The 24,940-nt window shown below is 31.7% G+C and overlaps 1 protein-coding gene across 1 annotated transcript in view; it reads left to right on the top strand.

The window, feature by feature from the left end:
* Nucleotides 1-784: 784 nt before the first annotated feature.
* Nucleotides 785-24,940, top strand: part of LOC123656224 (syntaxin-23-like) — a 67,151-nt gene continuing 42,995 nt past the window's right edge. The window contains exon 1 of the mRNA XM_045591929.1: nt 785-904. Coding sequence (XP_045447885.1) covers nt 785-904 — 120 coding nt within the window. The remainder of the gene's footprint in view (nt 905-24,940) is intronic.

The following is a 24,940-nucleotide window of genomic DNA, read 5'->3' as shown; positions in this document are numbered from 1 at the left end:
CTAGTCTATGCATATGTTTATAATTCCCACGACTGTATCTATTTTATTATTTTTTGGTTTTTAGTACATTTATCTTAAACATTGCAATGTATGTTTAACATAAAACCGTTTAACTTAAAAAGTTTTTTTACCTATTTTTATTTTACTCAAATTTCAACATCACAGCAGCTTATTAAATACATTAAGTTTATATACTACATTATTAGAGCTGTTCATACAATATTTTAAAATTAAAACAATCGTATTTTGTATATATTATATCATTGCAACTTGAACAAAAACAGCTTTCAATTTGGTGTATCACAACGTAGTCAAGTTCATACTACAGAACGCAAAAATTAATAGGATGCGGCTTTATTTAACATCATTTGGCCACTGTTTAAATGCAAAAAAAATCTAAATCGCCCTCCTAAAAACTTAATAACATCAGATACAATGTTCTCCTACCAGGTCGATATGATGATAATGTATGACACTTAATGAAATAAGTTTTTATTTTGTTTCAGGTGTAACCTACCATAAAATACCTGTCACAAGTATATTATAATGAACAGCTAGTAACAGATAACACCAAATTAAATTAATGTGCCTATAGAAATAAGGTGATATATTAATATTATAAGTACAAAATATTTACTCGATAAAATTAAGTGATATAAATAAGCTACAAGAACCTAATAAACTATTTTAAAAACGACAATAATGTATGAAAAGTCAATGCAGTGATTGAAAAAGTTAGTGAATTTAATATTCATGTGTTAAAGAAGGATTTATATACGTAATCATGCTACCAGTACCTCAAGATCGTTTATCTGGTCGTCGTAGCAGCTCTATAGTCAGCAGGACACTCCTCGGTCGACGGGCTTCGGTCTATGTCACAAGTAATCAACAGGATCCCGCTAAGGTCAGTGCGTATTTACTACGAGCATATTAACTCAAGCAGTGAAGGTGAGCGATGATGTACATCTCGAAGGGAACCTCCTTAAACCTACTCCAGCTATGCTTGACTGAGAGATAGATGCTATAAAAAAAAATTACGTGGTGTCATAGGACACCAGGTAGGAACGAAGTTACTTCGGATAGTATAGAAGCAACACAATTAAAAAAAAAATGTTTAATTTTATATATATTTTCTAGTACTTGATTTTTTTTTTAATGTTGTTGATTGGTTTTAAATTAAGTACATAAAAGTATTTAGGAAATTTAGTATTTTAGAAAATAACAAATACCGTAAAATAAAATTAATCAAACAAAATAATAATAATAATGCAAACTATTAACTGAAATAAAAAAAAACATGTCTTTATTTATTTTTGTCGACAGTATAAAATTACATAAATAATTTTTAAAAAAAGTTTACTAGTAATATTTTAGTTTTACAAACGTCATAATATACAGTCGTGTGACTGATATTACGTCACTTCCGTTATATATTTTTCTTACGGTTTTAGTCTCACATTTTTCTCAGTTCGGTCGCCCAGCCAAATGTCAAGCCTGTCGTAAGGAACTTCGTTCCAAAAATGGCTCGCCACTTCGTCTCGTTTCGCTCCAAAGCAATGTAAGCATAAATGCATTGTTTTGTCTAAATAACCGTAAAAGGCAAAGATCTAAGACCATACAGCCTTATTTCGTGTTATGTTTTTTACTTAAATATATTTTATTATTACTTATTTACTGTCATATACGAAAAATATTCAATATTTCAGTTCATTTTTAATAATTGTAACTGAATATATGACAGTATATAAGTAAAAATAACAAAATATTGAAGTTAAAACATGACACTAATTAAATAAAAAAAAAATTCATCATAGGACTACTTACATTTAAAATTGTATGATTTCCCTTTGCACATAGCACGCTACGGATAATATTATACAATATAAATTTCATTCCAATTGATTTAAGAGATGTAACATGTAAGTCACGGCTAACAAAAATGGTTTTATCCACCCTTTATTGCGACGACCTCGTATTTGACGAATTCCTTTCATCCCAAAGGTGCAATTTATAGCACCGAGTTTCCGAAATCGCTAAAGGACTGTGTTCTAACCTGCGTCGTATGTTTTTATTTACGATTTTCTCTTGTATTTTCGACCAGTTTGGTAAAATTACTATTTTTTGTACAAGTTTATATAACGCTAACGACCGCAGATTAAATTACTTTCTCCTGCTAAGAGGATAGGTTGTTGTTATCATAAACTCCAGATTTTTGCACTTGGCAGAGTATTTTAGCTAACCCGACTAGGAGTACAATAGTAAATAAGCTCCAAACTTTCTTCTGTGGAAAAAAGTGATCTTTGTCAAACAGTACAAAATTTGGTGTCTGTTTCAATTTAAATCGGTTATATATTTATTTTATCATTTTCAACAGAAATGTAAAAAAAAAAACAAACAAAATTTGCTTATGGTCTAATCACATTTTTTTCCATTATTTTTTGAGCTAAGAAATATGTGATTACAATAATTTATTGTACTTAATTCCGACCCAAAAGGGTTAAAATGTATATACTAGTTATATTTAATCACGTCAATGCTTTTAAGATTCATCATACATTACCGAGGAAAATACATATAAAAAAAAATCTTTTGTCATCTAACGTTCAAGCAAGTGCGTATACTACTCGACTATAACTTGTCTTTCATGGATTGGTTGAAGCGTTTCTTAACGGGCATTAAAGCAAATTAGTATTCGCCCTAAAACTGAGCGAAAACACCCCGTTCCTCTATTTTTATAATTGTGTATGTAGTAGAAAGATAATAAACGAAACATTTGCATTAAAAAACATTTTGACGTCAGTAACGCCAAATAAACATATATTTTATAATGAAGGAACGTTTCCGTAAGTCTTAAGGGACAAATTTTTTATGTAGCATTTTAAATTTTAACAATAAAACACAAAGGGTAAACTAATTAAAATGTTTTTTTTTTATCCATGTGTTGTTTCCTAGTTTACTTGTTAAAACTTTCTGCATTGCGAATAACGTTCGCGGCTATGATTATGTTTCTGGAGCATTCGAAATCATTATATTTGAAAATCTAATGTCATTATATCAAAGACTCTTAGTATTTCTATAATGGATGTTTTTAGAAAGTTCAACGGTAACAGCTGAAATAAATTCGCATTATAAATCCAAGGCAACACCTGGCGTTTAGGCCTATTCAAGAATGTAAGTCAATTTTGTAGACCAATACCAGTAAAAATTATAACCGTTGTAAAATAAGATTCAATATAATAAATGATAATGCCAATATTGGTGATTCTAGTAAAATATCATTTTACGCCTTAAGCCTAGAATTGTCATGTGGTCCCATTTAAATTTGAGTGAGGTTTACTGAGTAGTTTTTGAATAATCCCTAATAATGCGTAAGTATATATTGTAGGTATACTTGTCGATGTATTAATTAGAAGTCAGACTTTTTTTTTGTTTGAGAACAAACTTTTTTTATAGAATATTTTAAGGAATGAATATAAAATTGCTTCATAATATGTTAGTCTTATTTTACTGATTTCTTTATTTTTTCTTCTTCTCATTTCTAATAAAGAACAACTACAAAATAAGAGTGGTGCGTGCTTCTTTAATTACAGAATTTATTTTAATTGGCTTCAAGAAAATGGTTTCAAAACTGAAATAAACACCAAACTTTGTAAAAGTATACTGCCAACCTTATATTAAACATAACTATTTAGTATTAATGCTTTGGAATAAGGTTTCATGATCACTTTTATTTAGAGAAAATCTGAACTAAACATATAATTAAAAGTGCTTTATTACTTCGATAATAAAACAACAAAGAAAGAATGAAATATTTCGTTGACAAACGCAGCGTGGGATGCCCTGCAGCTCGCTGAACCGACTATCTACATAAGACTGTGTAGGTGGTGGCTGAGTGAGGATTACGGAAAACCGGGATGTTTGGTGCAAACTTGGGGAGGCCTATGTCCAGCAGTGGACTGCGATAGGCGGAATTATGGAGTGTAGAAATTTCTTAATTATCATCAAATGATTTACGGCAAAAAAAGCCAAACGTAAAAAAATCAACGAAGTATAAAAACTGGGGTTTTAAAATTGTATACAAATTCCGTTCCGATCGTTTATCATACACAAAACGTTTTCGACCTTTTGAAGTTTTATAAAGCTGTAAACAATTTATTATCACACTAGTTCAATAAATCTTACGTTATTAATGATATCAAAGGTTACTTTATGTTTAGTTTAGAAATTAAAAATAATATACTGTGGTATAAAATTTCGATAAATATTCTCTCAGCCAGCGTAAACTGCTTAATACACTTTTAGCATAAATCTTCACAATAGGTGACAGAAAATTTACTTTAAAAAAGAGTCAATTTTACAAACAGCTAATAAAATTTGTCCTTGCACTTTCGAAACTTGTACATTCTGTACATATATATCTTTTAAAATTTCTTCTTCAACACGCAGATTACATTATGATGTTTTTCTTTGGTGTATAATATACAGTTTTAATAAATGTCAAAAAATGAAGCAATTGAAATTAGGGATTGAAAGTGCTGTTTTAGATTTAAAACTCCTACTATCGGTTAAGATAAAATTCCTAGGCGTCGTGTTTTGTGCAAGTATATACAGGCCTACTGTGTTATATACAAATTTTATAGTTATTTTCGTATTCACGTCACTTGACGTTTCGCGGCTAGAATTTTAAATATGGACATTTTCTTTATTCCTTTATGTTACTATCAGTAGGTACTTTGTTGTCACATTGGCATCGTACTCGAATTATCTTTTCAAATTTCGGTGTATAGTGACTTGAATTCAAATTTGTATTTCGAATATTTTGTAAGCTTACCTTTATATCGGAAGCTGTCACGTAGCATTATATACAACAATTTAAAATATTAATATGAATTGATTTAACAAAATAAATCTGAAAATTTAATTAAATTTTAAAAAATACGAAAAATAAAATTAAACATTATTTTGTAACTAAAACCCCAACAGGACAGGCTATCTTACGGACCATAAAAACTCAGCACTACTTGAAAGCAGTATTATTAAATTGTGTGTGATTACAAGCGATCTATGTAAAGTTGATGTACCTCCACAGTTAGTTTAGGTTAGGTTTCCTATTCTAAGCAGATATTTCCTGCTTATTGACTTATGAGCAGAATTTAAATAAGATAATAGACCAAATATTATGTATCTGTTTTATTAGTGTATGTTTTATTTATTTGTAACACTAGGATTGAACTGCATATAAAAGGAATATATAATAAAATATAACGAAAAGACAGTTCCAATAGCGTGACCTTTCTTATCCCTTAACATTGTTGTCTTTTAGCTGATGACATTTTCATTACAAGCACTTTGCTACCACTACAAAACACATAACAACAAAACGACGATAAGACACGTAAGTGAACAAACTGTAAGCACGAAATGTCAAAACCTTATAAAACATAGCTTCTATAAGCTAATCGGCACGACAACCTGATGCATGACACGACAAGAAGGAATGATATTCCATTTATTAACTATAATGAAAAACACACACCCTTACCCTTACACAAAGTGGTCTTTATTTATGATACCGATCAATGTAAGTACAAAAATAAAATTAATGATTTTTTGATACTACCGAGACACGTTACATATAGGTACAAATGGTATAATATTATACATACTATCATACTACAACATAACTCTTTTATACATTCGTCTAGGGAAAATATGTTTTGACGAGACAGTATTTTTAGAGGTGCGAGGGGTGAGGGGGGAAGGAGCCACAAATAGTAGTTTTGGCACAGAATTTACTGCTATTCATTTTTAATTATATAGAAAATAAACGATACACGATCAACGGCTCCACTAGGACTTGCTTCTGTGGTGGGAGTCCAAAAATAAACATCTGTATGACAACGTCAATAGGCGGCTACCCATTAATAGGTGGCTATTAATGGGTAGCCGCCTATTGACGCCTGCAACTTAAAGGTTCGAAAGTACGTTGCCGATTCTAGCCCCGCCCTTCCTTGAGGTACTTCTCCACATAGGTTGCTGTACTCTACTTTAATAAAAATGTCTGCAATTCTAACTTATGCATCATCATAAGGGATGCAACTTTTTATCCCTTATAATGATCTGGAAAAGATCGCTACAAAATATCTGAGTCGTACCTAGTTCTGTTACTTGTTTATCAAGACGCAAATTAAGCTGTGTTATTTTGCATAATCTTCCACCTATAACCGCAATTTAACCCGCCCGAACTTTGTTGTTCTTTATCGCATAAGACGTCATTTGTTCCAAACATCACTTCAACATATTAATCATTTCAGCAACACATACAAGCACCCAACACTTATTATACTCACATCAATTCACTCAGCACCAATCTCAAGACTGTTTACACAATATTGTATTACAAAAAAAATATTACTTTCTCAATTTTGTCCTATGTAGACACATACTCAGCCAAAAGTTATATACTATATAATGATGATGTACTGTATTGTAACAGCTTCAAATAAATGTATATTTGTCACAGATATTTTTTTGAGTTAAAATAAAGATATGAGCAAATCCGATATTCACGTCTCAGAATTTACTAAAAATTTCAAAATTTATATTCGAATACATATGAATTTAATTACATTATTTTATTAAAATGTATTGTATCGTTATTAAGAAATAGTATTTTGTCATTAGCTTGAGGTTATTGCATAACACTGTTAAATGTCTATAATAGTCTTGTAGCAAAATTAATGTTTTATAACACGACCAAACCTGACATTAATTGTACCTACATTATAAGAGCATAAATCTCAGGTTTAAGTTTCAGTAATAATTTGTTAAAAAGAAAGGTTTTACGAACGCTAGGGAAAATACTCGTAGTAAAGAAACAAAATTCCCATTTGCTTTTATCTCGTATTCAAGTAACAAAGAATACACAACACCTGCCGCTCCTCACGTCCCAGATGCAGGAATAACTTGAATGGATTTTCGCAACCAATTACAAATTCTTCTTTTGTTTCACTTCATACACAGTTTCCCTTCGAAATGTTAGAATACAGTGCTTTATATGATGGAAATCTATTAAATATACAAAAAACGGTGTTTATATTTTTACAAAATATTGTGAAATCATTAATTTTACGAAAATATTTTTGGTAATGAAATAGAAAAGTTATGAAGCAAACGTAATATTTGTTATTAAGTTTTCAACTCACAATACGCTATATTTATTGACACTAGTGGTCGCTCAGTGGTCGAAATTCTACCATAATTAATTTAAATTATAAGTTTGAACATTATTGAGGTTTTGTTGTCAAAGACTATATTTCTGTAATAATAAACAAAAAATACTATATGTGCATGTATATATCAAAAACATGGTAGTGTGTGTAATTTTTTTTTTTATTGATTTAATGTATTTTTATGCATAATTTATAATAAAAATATTAGCATTCCGCACTCCTTCTCTATATAAATTATAAGTGTACAAAAATTTCATACTCCTCCCTCCAAGTATTTTCGTAAAAAGGGGTACTAAGATTTTGCTTCACGTATTAATATATTTATTATTTATATTATTAATAACATGTGGCACGCCAGATTTTTCTTTATATAAAGAGTCTATGAACATGTAAGTAAAATCCGAAATTAATAACTTTCGAAACAAACAAATATATTGTAAAAACTCTCATGCTGTGAACCTCCAATGTATAGTCAAACGGAAAAATACCTACGTCAACAATACTACTTTCATTCTGTGAAAGTTCCACTTAGGTTATTACTCGTTTTTATAAAGTCGTGTGACAACAGTATCTATATAAATAAAAATTAATATTGCTAAGCGCATAATTCGTGAATAGCTCGATCAATTCGGCTATTTTATTTTTTGTATGTTCCTTAAAGCCCACGGAAAGTTTTCATACACAGAAAAATGAAAAAAAAATACCCTTAAATTTTGACAAAATGAAGTCTGTCCGGGCTAGTTTGTAATAAATATTGATTTTGATTGACTTTTAGATGATAGAAATAACTTGTCAGTCGTATCGCAATACTTAGTTTTTGTAATGATGTCTTTAAACGAGTCTACAAATATAAAATAAAGAATAAGTACTTTAAATGGAAACATACCATCAGTATTGGATCATGTCTAGCTTTCTCGACTGTCCCAGGACTTTAGATCTAAAGTAAAATTTTATAAATCGTATGTGAAATAAGCATTACACTAAAATGAAAATTTGCAATAAATGCCTATTTGGAACGTATAACTTTCCCTTTAGAAAACTGTATCTCACTTCTCCTCATTATACTAAAAACAATAATTTATATTATGAAACAATCTGAGTCTGTATCCTTGTTCAAGTAAAGTTTCTCTCCAGTAATTTTTTTTTATAGATAAACATTATGTATCTTTTAGGAAATTTCGATTACAATATTAACTATATGTATGTATTTATTAAGTGATACGTCAAAAGCTAACATCATATCCATTCTTCTGCAATATTGTTTTTATTGAACTAGGTCTACAAACAAGCGTACGGCTCACCTGATAACTTTCAGATACTTGCGACATCAGAAACATCAAAAACGAGTTACCGATCCTACCTCCCCTGGAACTCTAGCTACCTTGCCACAGGAACACTACACTGCTTGAGAGCAGTTTTATGTAGATTTGATCTCCTGTAAGTTCGAGGAAGGTGTAAGTTGTAAGGTGTTATTTTCCCAATCGCCCTCAATAAACTTTAACTAATGCAACGAAATTATATTAAAACTAAACTAGAAACTGAAAATAAAAATAAATAAAAAAGTTTATATGTTCTCCAAAAAAAAATACGAAGGTACGTAGTAATAATAAAATTATGCTTGTACTAACTGACCCCGCAAATTTTGTTTTGCCATATATGTTATTAACCTCTTAACCTCCCCCACCTTATACCTCAGGGGTATAAAAAATAAATGTTGGCCGATTCTCAGACCTAACCGATATGCACACAACATTTCATGAAAATCGGTCCAGCCGTTTCGGAGGAGTATTGTAATTAACATTGTGACACGAGAATTTTATACATATGATACGATGATATGATTATATGATTTTATACATATCATTTATAATACGTGGCATGTATTTAATGCACAGACATTAAAATACTCGGTTTTAATAAGTAATACTGTTCGGCAGATAATGGTATCATTATCAAATACGCAATCTATTTTGCTATCGAAAAATAATAGTACGCATAAGCCTTGCCGGTTCATTAATGATAACTATTATCTACGTGACCGACGATATTAGTTATTATCAGTAGATTAATATATAAGCGAATGTTTTATCACTCTCCGATTCCTATAACAGTATTTTCACGGAAAAAATATTTCTTAGCAAATCTATTAATGGAACTAAGATATAAATTTATAATTATTATGAAATGAATTATTTTATTGATTCAACGTAATTTTTTCTTTAATTTTATTATACCTAATTTAAATTCCTATAGCCCCTTGTGGTTTAATAAAACTGTAATATAAAAATGTCTCAAATCATAAAAAGAATATTATAATAATTATAGATTTTAGTTCCTGAATACATTCCATTGAGGTTTAGCGTATATAAATATTTAAGATTTTTTTTTTCAAGGTACGTAGATCGATTTGCACTGCTTGCTCTCGTTACCGAGCTATAGATAAAGTTTGCTAACTGATTTCTCTAGAAACTTCATTATTTTTGTTTGCTTTAGTTTTAACAGCAACTTTCACTTGTAATAGGTACATATTTTTTATCTATAAGAACTAGGTTATCATGCATTGCATTAAATAGATTTTTTTTAATAATTTTATAACAAACAATCAATAAAATAGAAAATATATCATTTTATGGAATTTCTTTTAAACAACTCATTTTTTTTTTTCAATTTAATGGCCAATACATAAAAATACATTAAACTTTGTAATTTAATAAAAAACAATTAATTTAAGTACCAATGAAAACCTCGCGGGTTTATCTGGGTACAAAGAGTCACTCAGTTAATCCCGTTTGTTTTTGTAAAAAATATTTTTTAAAAAGTGGTTTGTTTTTCGTGGTACTCTTATACATTTCTTGCAGTTCTCTGGGCAGTTCGTTAACATATTCAAGTATTAAATAGTCGTCAGTTCTCTTTCCATACTTATTGTTAGTTTTTGGTAAGTGATATTTAAGGTTTGAATCAAGTTGACGTAAGCCTATAATTTAAGTTGGATTTTATACTTACTACTTTCAAATAAAAGTTATTAGCCATTGTTATTTGTATACTATTTAATATTACTTCGACGAGAAAACACTGATAATAAATATTATTAATCCCGTTTATATTAATGATATCATAATATTTTACAGTTTTATTTTTAAGGTATAACTATACATATCTGTCTATCATAAAGAGCTTCCTCTGAACAAAAACTTGTACTACATTTTCGTGAGCGTACAGAGGAATCAAATTAACTCTACATTTATTAATGCTGCTACGTAATATGCGAGTAAGTCCTATTTTTAATACAATAAATTTTCTAATTTTTGTGTTTTTGACTTTTGTATTTTTGAGTTAATGCACAAACTGTAAGCAGCACTAAACTGATCTGATCATGAAGTCGTTAACCTGATCGTTGTAAAGCTTACTTATTTTATACAGAAGTAAATAGTTCTCTATACTACATATATATATGTGCAAAGCAATAATGCGAAACACGTTTATATACAAATATTTAATCTTGCAAATATAAAAGGCAATTAGACAACATAATAATAGCTGTATTTATATATATATACAGCTTATATATGTATTAGTATTTAGAAAGTACGACGATCGGTGGTGACTGCATGAGGATTGCGGAAAACAAGGATGTTTGACGCGAACTTGGGGAGGCCATGTCCAGCATTGGACTGCGATAGACTGAAATGTGATTGTAAAAACTTTGAAACATATAAGTGACAAAACACCATACTAATGGTCAAAATTGCGCTGGTATGCTTATCTTACAATACATATCGTAATAATTTAACGACTTTCCATAACAATCATCGCTTCAATGATGATCGTCTGAAATTAATAATATTCTATTACCCTGCCAGTGTGCTGTAGCCTATCGTCATTCAACATTAAAATATTAGTACTTTATATATTACAATAGAATACTAATCAATTACTAATGGCCTTAATATAAATTATGATCACGAATTTTTGATTTAAACAACAATATGTGTATTTAATAATTGTGTTTGCAGGCAAACGAAGAAAACCCGACTTCAATTATATCGACAAGTAATACAACGTAGGTAGACGAAAAAAAAGTCAAGCAAATACGCATTATCAAAAATTACTCTAAAACTTGTAATCAGATCTCGATGAAATTTAATTGTAACCACATGATAAACATCGGCTTTCGACTAAATTAAAAATCATCAAAATCGGTACATCCAGTAAAAAGTTATGCGGATTTTCGAGAGTTTCCCTCGATTTCTCTGGGATCCCATTATCAGATCCTGGTTTCCTTATCATGGTACCAAACTAGGGATATCTCCTTTATTATTTCCTCCTAATTATCAAAATCGGTTCATAAACGACGGTACAATACATAATACATAATATATATATATATATACGGTCGAATTGAGTAATCTCCTCCTTTTTTGAAGTCGGTTAAAAAGTATAATTTAAGGTTTTTATTTTTGTTTAGTTTATTTATTACTAAAACTTCCTTAAGTCGCAAAGCGAACAAATGTAAAACGTTACATAATTCAGAAATCCTCCGGCGTCACTTCACGTTTCTGCTACATTATTAAACTCTGTGATTTTGACTGCTCCTTTAAATATTCATGTTTTCGTTGCTTCGTTGATGTGTGATTACGTTAACAACGAACGCAACATGGTTTTGATTTATTTACTTTCACATCCAAAAAAGGATTACAGCGGAGTATTGAACGAATTCTAAAATCACCTCGCTGAGATAACAGAGGCAAAGAATACCACATTAAGCCAAGTTAATATATTACAAAAAAGAGTGATAATTCTGTCGATTATAAATAATAACAAGTTAAGGCTCACACTTATACACCAAAAAATTTTTTTTTCCAGTTATCAAAAGGAAATTCATTTTACATTACCTACCCTACTACAGGTTGTAGGGTAATGTTATATAGCCTATAACGACGAAGTTATCGCCGAACATATGAACATATATGTGTGTGTGTGTGTGTGTGTGTTTCTCGATTAATGGACTATCTAACAGTAAAATATTTTTTCCAACTGAAATTAGCGCTTTTAACCAAACAAATACTTCAAGTGAAATAACACTACATTATGAAGGGGACTTGTCACTGCTGAGCGTCATCACCGCGATGCACGGCGACGACGAGTTCTGGACGGCGATGGTCTCCTTCTGCGAGACAGTGATGTCCATGAAGGAGAATGACGAGCGGATGAGAGAGGAGGCCGCCGACGAGGCCTCCGTCCGCAGGCGACGAACGGGGGTGCGTAGGAGGCGCTACTTAATGCGCCTCCAGTAACGCGCCTGTGCCCGTGTCGGGCCGGGACGGGAACCCGGTCCTGCTAGACATGCCGTCGTCGGGATTGTTCAGAGGTGAGTCGGACAGTCCCCATGGAGGAGAAGTCTGGCCTTTTCGCCGAGGCCAGCCTGTCGCTGGAGGGATCCTGTTGCCTGCAGATCCGGGACCCTCCAATTAAAGCGGCTGAAGGCTCCCGCAGGGGTTTGGTCGGTATTGTACCCCTAAGTGCTGAAGCCGACATACGGTCTCGGACTGCCTACCCGGGTGTCCTGGATATCACCCGTAAATGGATTACCCAGCGATACCAAAAAAAAACATTATGATTATATAATAGTAAATATTAATAAAGTATACTGAATGTCGCACTCTTTCTACAGATAAAGTTATAAATGATCAAACTGTAATTAAAATGTAAAGCAATTTATTTTAGAAATCTCACTGAACAGAAGAGCTCGACGCGATAATGATGTACTCGGCGCTTTATCTGGAAGGTCTTATTTATTTACTTCTGATATCGGCCCCGCGTTCTCAACTTTACCCTTCTAATGGCTTTCGGTAAACTCGTATCTCCTAAAGCCTTCCTGGTTTTCCGCATCTTACAACTTCTAAAGCTACTTAGAGCCTTTTGGCACCTAATGGAAAAGCATTTAAACTTGTTCAGGCGACCTGACCATTGTCTGGCGGGTATCTTTCGGCTTAATATTTACTTTATAAATAACTATAATATATAAGTAAACTACTTTTTTTTCGATTTGAAGCCTCCTCAATTTTACTTATTTATACTTTAAAGTTGGTAGTTTAGGTTTTTTAAGCTTGAATTCTACTGAATCGCACATTACCATTTAAAATATTATTGAACTTTTTTGCAACCTTTTATTAGTCATTATAAGTTATTGTATATTTAATTTGTACGTTTTTATTTTTGTGTTACCCACGCATTAAGAAATTCTAAACATTTTTTTTAAATATCATATCAAAAACTGTAGACGGCGCCACGGTCGCTTAGACCGAATATAAAATCATCATATCAAAAATTTCGATCTAACGAGTACATCGTTCTATAGCTTAATTGGCTAGAGCACCGACACGGTCAGTCGGAGATTTTTGATATTTAAAAAAAATGTATATTTTATATATAATAATAAAAAAATAGTTTGGTGTTGAATATTTTTTTAAGTATATACTATAACAAGCCGTTCGTATAGGAATTTTCAGTTGTCTATTTAAGAGTCTTCTCGTTTAACTTTTTGGTTAGAAAACAAAAAGTGGTCATTCCAATGGTTTATTATAAAAGTTTTAGAAACTTTCATGTAATAAAACGGCTAAGTAGTTTTACTACCTACAAAATAATAAAACATATTTGTAGCATGAATTTTAGAAAATATCACAAGTACCTCCTCTCGTCAAGCTGTTTCGTTGCAAGCTGAAATAAGTACCTACTTTACCTAGAACGAAGCAATATTAGTTTAATAAGTGTTATTAACTAGCTATGAACAATTCAATTCAAAGAGTAAAATTTTATAACTGAAAATAGAAATATAATATGCAACGTGATTTTAAAAATGATTAAAAGTTGTGACGAGTGTTCTGGAGTGTTACAAATTTATAAATATTGAAAAGTCAATAAAATAAAACATACAATAAGTAACGTAATAAAATGGTAATTGTAATTTTGGTGCAAGTTTCCAAAAACGATTGTTTCTTAGGTGATTTTATAGCTGACCTTCAAATTAGTGTTCAAAATATTTTTTTTTGTTGTTTTTTTTTCTGATGGATACGTAAAATTTCAATTGTATATATTTCGGACGTAAAATGAATAAATGTTCAATAAAAATATAAATAAATGTTGCTAAGTGCATAACTCGAGAATGGCTCGTCCAATTCGGCAAATATATTTTTTTGTATGTTCCTTAAGGCCCTTTCGGAAGGTTTTTATACTTTAAAAAAATTAAAAAAAAAATAAAAAAAAAAATTTTACTATCAACTTTTGACAGAACGAAGTCTGTCCGGGCAGCTGGGGTTCAGTAAAAATAAATGATTCCTAAAGTAGACGATAATATCATAAATATACACACAAATAATCTATATCTATTATCAAATAATCGGTTTCAAATACTATTTATTAAAGAACTTATTTCTTTTTATTTTGTATATTTGACTTATGGTTTATATGCCTAACCTGTCTTGGAGAACAGGTAGAACTGGAGTTCCCAGTTGTAATCACAAACGCCTGAAAACGATCGTTTTCCTTGGTAAGGAGTTATCCACCAACCCGCAGAGAAACGGCGTAGTAAACTTAGCTCCTTGCCCTACTGACCTGCTAACCTATCCTTTATATTAAAGAAAATTCCTGCGCACAGCAGTGTGACATTTACAGGTTATTTTTATATGTCATTATACCATTGATGACATTAAAAATGTACAGTATCCAGTGATAGCTATTGCACATCGACCATTTGAATGTGACGATAGACGACTGATTTCGTCTTCGTTTAGCGTTATCTTTTTTTCTGATAGACAAAATTTGTTCAATATAGTAATATTAGCGTGTACAGTGAACATATATACGCCCACTAGCTAAGGCCAAGGACCAATTTTTTTATATTAGCTTCTATATGTACATAAAATGGTACTAGCTTTAGGTATTTTCACATGGCTAAAAATAAGAAAAGTCTGGGGGGCTTGTGCTTCTACTCTATTGTATAAACACGTCACTCAAATTACTAACAGTCCGATATCTATTAGGAGCTAAGACAAATGATTTGCTTGTATTGATATATTTTTGTAATACTTTGTATAAATGACATCATTTTTTTCTGTAAATGCTGACATTGAGGTAAAATAAAATTTAAAAAAATCAATTCACTTTATGTATACATATATTTATTAATTTAGTAATATTTACATTGTTCCTGCATATCTAAACGAAATTGCTTTTTGGTCTCCCTTTTATCGGAGTGCTGAACTTAATTGCATTAGCATGTGTTTCATTTCAGACGCCGCGTTGGCGCAGCGGTTACAGCCATGGATTGTACCTGTTGCGCTGGCGGTTTCGGATTCGGTCCCCGCACATGACAAACATTTGTGTTGGCCATACAGGTGTTTGCCGTAGTCTGGGTTTTGTGCAGTCCTTGTGGGTCTCCCCACCGTGCCTCGGAGAGCACGTTAAGCCGTCGGTCCCGGTTGTTATCATGTACAATTGATAGCGATCGTTACTCCATAGTAGGGAATATATCCGCCAACCCGCATTGGAGCAGCGTGGTGGATTAAGCTCTGATCCTTCTCCTACACGGGGAAAGAGGCCTATGCCCAGTAGTGGGATATTAAAGGCTGAAGCGTGTTTCATTACTGACTTCATTTATAATATTGTTCAAAGTTCTTCTTGAAACTCCAATGGCATTTACAATTCACTCTTGAAACTTTTTAATGTAATTACTTATATTTTCATCTTCATTTTGTTTTACAACCGGTAATAAGATATTTATAAACATTGAAGATGACTTGCAAAAGTTTCCCTCTTTTTCTTAAACATGCATAGCATAACTTTAAATTATTTACATTTTGAGGTGTTAACAACTCTATATATAAGTATATATAAATAAAACTGAATGTTGCTAAGCGCATAACTCGAGAATGGCACGACCAACTCGACTATTTTTTTTTTGTATATTTCTTGTTATTTTGTATGTTCCGTGTGCCTTCGCCCACTTTTTAAAAGGTTTTAATACTAAAAAAAATTAAAAAAAGAAATTATTTTTACTATCAACTTTTGACAGAACGAAGTCTGTTCGGGCAGCTCTATTAATAAAATTCTCTCGTTTTCGCTTCTCGTTCTCGATTTTTATGAAATTTGGTGTGCAGCTTGTATACCTATATGACCCTGCAATCGCTGCTTTGCCATATACGCTTTTAACCCCTTTAACTTAGGAGTATGAAAAATACATGTTGGCCGATTCTCAGACCTATATATATATATATATAGATAGATCTCAGACCTATATATATATATATAGTAACTAATAATGATTAACAAAACGTCACATAGGTAGTGTGCGCCAAAGACAACTTCTATGAGGCTAAAATTAGCCGATTATCTCTATAAAGATCTATGTATAATATTTATCGCCGGGCACTAAAGTAAGTTAATAAGTTTTCATATGAAATTGATAACCTTTAAAGACAACTTTAACAAATCAAAAATATGGTAATATTTTATCACTGAACACCATTAAACAAGCTATCGCGAAAGATTTCGATTATGATACAGCTTCGCAGGAAATTTAATCATTGGCCCGAATTCTTGAAGTTTGTGATTAAATTTCGATTTGTATATAGCTCTTAGTGTACATAATCGATTTTGAGATTATATTTGTCGATAGGCATCTTTTCTTCTAATTTTTAAATAAATTTACTCTCGGCAAAATAGTAAAATTTAAAATAGAAAAATTTAAAAATTTCATAATATATCACTTAAGTCTCATAAGTATACTAAAATCAGTCAAGTCATTTAATACATATTACATACTGAATGCAGACAATCAAAAGGAGGGAGGTTGAATTAAAAAGAGTCATTATTCTAAAGTAATGTGAACGATAAGGGATTCTTTCGTCTATTTTAGAGACGACGCGTTAGCGCAGCGGTAATAGCACTGGCTGTTGTTTTGACGGTGGCAGGTTCGATTCCCGCTCACGACATACATTTGTATCGACCATATAGATGTTAGTGGTGGTCTGGGCGTTGATGTTTGTGTATTGTATGTGTTTCCGGACCCCCAGCACAGGAGAAAATCCTACTGGGGGATCCGTTGAGTGTGAAGCGTTTATTATTATTATTATTAGAGACGTCAACTCAAAAAAAAAAGAGAGGATCCGTCAATCTTGTTGATGCAATAGCTGCTTAATAATCCCATACTTAACAGTACTAAAATTTTGTGGAAATATTGCAACTTATACTTTTTTTTTTAATGAAAATTTACAAATATATTAATTAAGTGGACTTCTTAAAGCACTTCAGCACTTCTTTCTAAGAAATAATGAACTTTTTTATATACAACTAGATTGGCAAAAAAGCGTACGGGCCCACCTGACAGTAAGCGATTACCGCAGCCTCTAGACGCCTACAATACTACAAGCATCACAAGCGCGTTGCCGACCCTAAACCCAATTATCCCCAGGAGCTCTGGTCACCACAGGAACACAACACTGCTTGAAAGGAGTATTATTTAGTTGTGATCGTCTGTAAGGCCGAGGTAGTTTCCCAGTCGGGCTGCTCCAGATTATGATTTGCTTTACCCTACCTCGGTATCAGAAACACGCACATTTGATTCAAATGTACTTACACGTGTCGCCTGGGCGTCCGTAGTTACGTATCTATATTTGTAAAATAATAAGCATTACTGGCGAACTCAATCGATCCAATAGAAAAATAATTACCATTGAAACAATCAAAACTAAGTTCGTAACACCACATAGAGTTAAACCGTACAAGTTACGAGAACAAACTGACTCATCCGACATTCATTCATTCATTCAAACAGTAAGTTTAAATGAAAGCTTTCTCAACTTTTGCTGACTTAGTTCCAACTGTGTTTTTTTTTTTGTGAACTATAAAGATTCATATAGAAGAAGAAAATTACATAAAATCAAAACCTTAAAGTTTAGTTTAGAAAATAGCCACCATTGGTATGTGTTTTTGACCAAGCCAATTGTGGTATAACGGTACAGCTGCAATTAATGGTTAAATATACAAAAGATTTTCCCTATAATATTCGGAAGAAGAAGTATTCAAAAATTTATGATTTACACTAAAATTATGAAATAGAAATATAAAAGTAATTAATAATAACTTATAATAATAAAGTTTTGAGAGATGCTTCCAACTCATAAGCACAAATAAATCTAAATTTAAGATATATTTTTTAGTCAATATACAACGAAGCATCCGTAAATCCTGCACTCAGTTGAAGCGGGGACACACACAGCCCGGCAAATCTCTTTGAATGAGATGGTAAATTCAAGCGTCAATATTTACAAACTCTGTCCAGATTTACGATTATGAGAATCACAGCATTCGGACAAATGTATTTAATATTACTTAAAATATTAAGCACTTATATCCACTCTTGAATATATAATTGTGTTTGCATCTTATGTGTCTTTTTAACCAACTTCAAAAAAAGGTGAGGTTACTCAATTCGACCGTATATATATATATATATATATATATATATATTTTTTTAATGTATGTTCGGGGATAGTTCCGTCGTTTATGAACCAATTTTGATAATTCTTTTTTTTTTTTTGTTGGAAAGGAGATATCCTTAGTTTGGTACCATGATAAGAAAACCAGGATCTGATGATGGGATTCCAGAGAAATCGAGGGAAACTCTCAAAACTCCACATAACTTTTTATTGGGTATACCGATTTTGATGATTTTTAATTTAATCGAAAGCCGATGTTTATCATGTGGTCACATTTAAATTTCATCGAGATCTGATTACAACTTTTGAAATAATCTTTGACGTATTTACTTGACTATTTTTTCGTCTACCTACATTGTATTACTTGTAAGTTGGTTTTTCTTCGTTTGCCTGCAAACACAATTATTATGGCTCTAATATCACTACATAGTTATGGTATTGAAAACACTTAAATATTTGTATGTTATTTAGAGCCAAAAGCAATACAGTCAATCGGAGTAACTTTGAGAGATCATTACTATATTTTTGTAGCTAACTTTGACAGTATTAAATATGAGACATGAGAGCTAATTTAATATGTGCTCTCAGGTTGGTTTTCATACTCTCAAGTTATTTAACGTCTATAAAAATTATAATATGTATCAAAAACTGGCATTTTGTTGTGTGTCAAAGTCATGCCCCTTTATGGGTAACTTTGACAAAGTTGAGATTTTAAGATAGACATATTAAAGGTTCTTCTTTCTTCTTCTTAAAGATTAATGGCTTTCAATGGCGCCAAATGAGTACAGATGATTTCACCAATGTCACGTAGAAAATATTAAAGGGTGTATTATGTTTTTATATATCTTGATAGTAGCAAAATTTTCCAGTCGTCTAAAAAGTTTACCACTGAATAAAATACAAATATTGCGCGCAGAACTTTTAGCAAAGTTTCTGACATTAACTTCGTTTGAAAGCTTCTTTTTTTTCAGAGAGTTGATTGACGAAGTTTGTTAAGTAAACAAATTTTATAAATTTAATTGTACGCACTAAATGTAGACCACGTAAAAAATAAAAAATAATTTTGTGATTTGACTGTCAAAGTTATCTTGTCAATCAAAGTTACCCCAAATGACCGTACTTTTTATCTTTTATTTGTAACACAGTACTAAACAGCAGATTTAGATAATATATTTTGCTTCCATATTATAATAAACTGCACTCAATTATTTTTTATTTAAAGCCGTCCGAAGTTTTGAAGTTTAAGTCTCTGACTCTGATCGGGAATAAATAAATAGATATCGACTAATAAAAAAAACGAGTGAGCTTTAGACCACACGGTTGACGTAAAACTTTTTTAGTAATAGGCCTGCATTATTAGGCCTGCACTGTGTCTTAGATATACGAAACGCAAATGGCTTTGAGAGAAAGAAAATGTGTGCTCGCACTTATCATAACGGTGTCGTCACGCATTCACCAGCTTTACTCGTGAGCGTGCGTAAAAAAGTTATAGTTCAAAAAAGTCCCAGTTACTTCAAATTTTACACAAAATAACTTAACATATACTTTGTTGCAGTCGGTATCTTTGCTAACAAAAAATGAGAGTATATAGAGTGATATGCTCGAGAGAGGAGGCGGTAAGCCTCGATCTATCATCAAGGGAAAATGTTGCTGACACTAGGCGGTGTACCGGTATATCATACATAATAATTTGGTTACAACGTACAGACACTGATTTATGGAGCTACTTTAATAAAAGAGAAAGAGAGATCTCTCTCCCTTTAATTGACTGTTCTATAAATTCGCATTCTAAAGTGAAACACGAATATGATATGTATAAAAAGAAATCATTAATTTCCTAAACACATTCAAAATACGCTACGATTGTAAAACACAACCTTTCAAGAGATCGTAAAAATAAACTGATAGTTATACTATATGTTACTCTAAAACATATATTTTAATAATTTTGATGAGTCTGACTGGAAAGTATTCTTGAGTAGAAAACAAATCGAGAATAACAAAGAAATAAATTTTTACGACTTTTGATAGATTTTTATCGCGTGTCAATCAAAATATTCATGTATTCAAAGTACTAATGTTTATGAACTGCGAACTATGAGGCCCATTATAACTTAATTGGTTTTATTAGCATATGAGCTATAATGTACCTATTAGTCCTTGCGGTAAATGGTTATTTTCCAAACATAAATTTTAGTCCTGTCTCGTTTACACCAAAGGATTACGAATGAGAGAGCCTAAAATATTCAGGGATCTCAGCAAACGCTTAATGCCGCAACTAAATTTACTAAGGTCCGTTACTCTGCTAAGCCTACAGATTTATGAAGTGGCAACATATGGCTATAAAATAAAGGGATCTATTCAAACGGATTATGGATGTTTGAATAAGTAATATAAAACATATTATATAGTATTTGCATTGCAAAGTTTGATTTACACATTACTCACATATGTACATCTAGATAATGCATTCTATACTACGAGTATCTCAAGAATTTCAGAACGAACATCGTTTAATTACAGAACTAAATAAGTTGGCGAATAGGTAATGTGTTTTTTTTTTCTATTTTGTCAACAGTTCGTAAAGTCTTTCTCTATTTTAAATGTCATCGCTTATGTCAGAAATAAACCAGTTTGGTCTGCACAAACTGGATGGCTTAATACTTATGACATACCTATGTAGTCTAAAATTCGAAAGTATTTACTGAAAGCTGACACTCGTGGTGGGCTTAAAGTTCATCCAATTTCTTATGTACCATAAAAAGAGTCGATATATTTCGACTCTGTGAATTCCTATTAAGGGCAATAAATTGGTCTACAATTAAAATGGCCGTCGGACATTGACTGATATACAACCTTCTTACTCACCAGTGTCTCGAGAAACCGAAGCGGAAAAAATGAGCCATTCGCCTGACGTTCTGTAGCAAAATTTATTGGCTACTTTAATGGAATGTAAAAAAAAATTCGCAATTCTTTTTCAATAGAGAATACTTTAACAAATCTTAAAGAACTAATACAGCGACAGGACTTTTTATAACTTATTATTTTTTTTGTGAAAAAAATAATTTAAATAAGTAATATTTTTATCAGGTAAACAAAAAAGTATATAAAATATTGAATTCTAATGTTGCCTCCATTATTGGTTGTTTTTTTTTTTTTTGTTCATAAATATATTATTTGGAACGATGGCTCCATCTAGTGGTAGCAACGCGGAACATATTCATCCGCTTGAAAGGTTCTTCAGGCTTATGAAGCTTCTTTTTAGTTTCATCAAATACACGGTAATGCTCTCAGATGTCGCTCAGGTCAAATTTCAGTAACAAAGTTCTTATACTTATACATACCAATGCAAAGTATAATTTGAAATATGAGAACCTGAATATTTAAGCAATGGATAATAGATAAATAGTATACAATTAATATAACAGTTTATTACTTTTCACTTTTATTATGTTGGTTTAACTACCGTCATCTGATTTTATGTAGAAATATATATTTGTCTTAAAATCTCAAATTATAGGTTTTAGGTAATCTCATAAGTAAAGAATTCTCCATAGTGGGTGTAACAGTGCGGTACATGTAATTGGTAAGTGTAGACACACGTGCGCCGTGAAGGGGTGTTTAGCGAAATGCGTTCAGCTAGCACCGAACAGTCAAGCCATCCACGAATTATATCACATAATAACGCCATATCTAACGCCTCTCTGCGTTCCGCTAACGTCAGAAGGTGTAAGCTCGGCAGATATATACATATTCATCGCCTGTCTCAACTTTCTACGCTTAAAATTAAAATGACGAACAAATTTCATCTGTACATTTTCGATGTATTTTGTAGGTATAAATATCATACCGCGGGGACCATACAGGGACAACGTATTCTAATATGTTTTGGACGTATGCGTAATAAACTATGCTGGAGGTTAGAGTATCTTAAAATGGTCTTTATGTTCGTATGACAACAATAAGATTTCTAAATGCTCTGGAAGTAATTACATCGATATTAGAAGATATCAACATTTTGCTGTAAAATAAATATATTACAGGCTGAAGCGTAAGCGTACAATCGTCAAAAGTTCATACGCACATGTAAATTTTATCGATATGAAAAAATAATACAATTTTGAATAATACTGCTTTCAAACAGTGGTCCAATGGTCAGTAAAATGGCCAGAGCTCATGGGGAGGTTTGGAGTCGCCTACGCGCTTACGATACTTGAGGTTTTGCGTCTTTTATAGGATATGGTAACCGCTTATCATCAGGTCGGTGTCTTACCACCAGTGTCGACTTAGTCGAATAAAAAAGTCCTAGAAATAGAAATACTTAGTCTCTGGTCTTTAACGATATCAAAACATATTCAATAAATATAACATACCTACTGAATAAATGGGTTTACTTGAATACATGAAATGTCATTATAAGGTCTAAAAGTGTTGCTTCAACAATGAGCATGGTATGAAGAAATATCCATGCATTTTACCATAAGTTTTTTAAGATACGTATATTCCCTTCTGTGCTACCTTAACTCACGGCAACGGCCATTAGTACTTATTTATTCATTTTAATACTATTCTATTTTAAGCAATTATCTACTTTATGTTATATGAGTTGAAGTTTCACAATGGCATCAACGCTGCAGAAACAGGTTGAATGATTAATGTCGTGTATGAGGGAGCGACTAGTAGGGAATATATCCGCCAACCCGGATTGGAGCAGCGTATTTGCCCATGCCCAGCAGTGGGATTTTACAGGCTGAAGCGCGATGAAAGAGCTCTAAACGAAACCAAGTCTGCCGCAAACTTATGTTTCACAAACAAATATCTGCATGAGTTTGATTGCTAAAAGCAATTAATTTAGTTGTCGATGGCATAAATTTGCTGTGTTTTATACGTATAATCTTATTTATTTATTAATATATAATCATAAAAATAATAATTAATATATAATAAATTAAAATTATAAAATTATAATCTTATTTATTTATCAAAGGATAACCAACAAAAGATACATTAACAATATTTTGTTACACAGGAGCTTACAATAGGATGTCAATGCATTATAACGTCAAGAAAAACAAAGAATTAGTTAATGAGTAAATTTGTCAATAAGCAATCATTAATAAAAATTCAAAATGACAATATTGTTAATATGTATCCATTTTGACGTGCTAATCTAGTAACAATTTAGAAATAACTGATAAAATACAATGTCAAAAGCATACAAATTTAGGATGATCCAATAAAAAAGAAAAAAGATTAAAAATAAAAAACAAAAATTAAAAATGAAAAAACAACACAACACGTTGGGTTACGTTGGTTCATAAAATACGTGAAATGTTTAAGGGCGGGAGGAGGTCGAGTCAAATCTCATTTAATCTTACGTTGGAGAGAGGGCAAATATCACGCAATTTTTTTTCTGATTGAAACAAAAAAAATTATACTATTTTGGTCCAATGTAATCCAGATTATACATGCTTAAGATTTTATCTTAAGCGTAATCGTAATATGATTAAGATCATTCTCTAATTCGTTCGAAAGAAAATAATTTCATTCATATTTCGACGTTATACATCTACTGACTGTCAAACCACCATATTTGTTTTATACCAAATAGCTCAATTTAATCTGAATTTACGGTACAGTGTAACCCGTCCTTTGTTTTCGCGTCAGGAGATCAAGATTTGAAAAATCTCACATGAGATTGGGGGATGGGGGAGGGGGTTTAATAAAATCTCACGATATCTCACCAGGGGGGGGGGGAGGGACAGAAAATTTAAAAAAACACCTCATGTAATTTATGGACGCCCCCTTGGAATCAAATACAATTAACAAACTACCACCACAGATTAGTATAAATGTAGCTAGCTAATTACCACGTCAGTTCGAAATAGTAAAATACGATGTCAAGTTATAAGATTATCATTATAAGATTAAAAAATAAAATAAAATAAAAATTAAAATTTAAAAAAATAAAAAATCTGTATACGTGATATAATACGTGAAAAAAAAATTTGTACCCCTCTTTATGAAAATTGCGCGAACGAAGGAGTATAAAATTTCGCACTATAACACATCATCACTTCAGCCTATCGTAGTCCATGGCTGTATATAGGCATCCACAAGTTCGCGCCAAAAATAGCGTGAACTCATGTGTGTTACCCATAGTCACCACGCTGGGCAGGAGTGTTGATGACCGCAGAGCTGGCTTTGTCGTAC

Source organism: Melitaea cinxia, chromosome 1 (assembly GCF_905220565.1).
Source record: "Melitaea cinxia chromosome 1, ilMelCinx1.1, whole genome shotgun sequence".
In the NCBI taxonomy this organism is placed as follows: domain Eukaryota; kingdom Metazoa; phylum Arthropoda; class Insecta; order Lepidoptera; family Nymphalidae; genus Melitaea; species Melitaea cinxia.
This window is presented reverse-complemented; position numbering and strand designations above follow the sequence as displayed.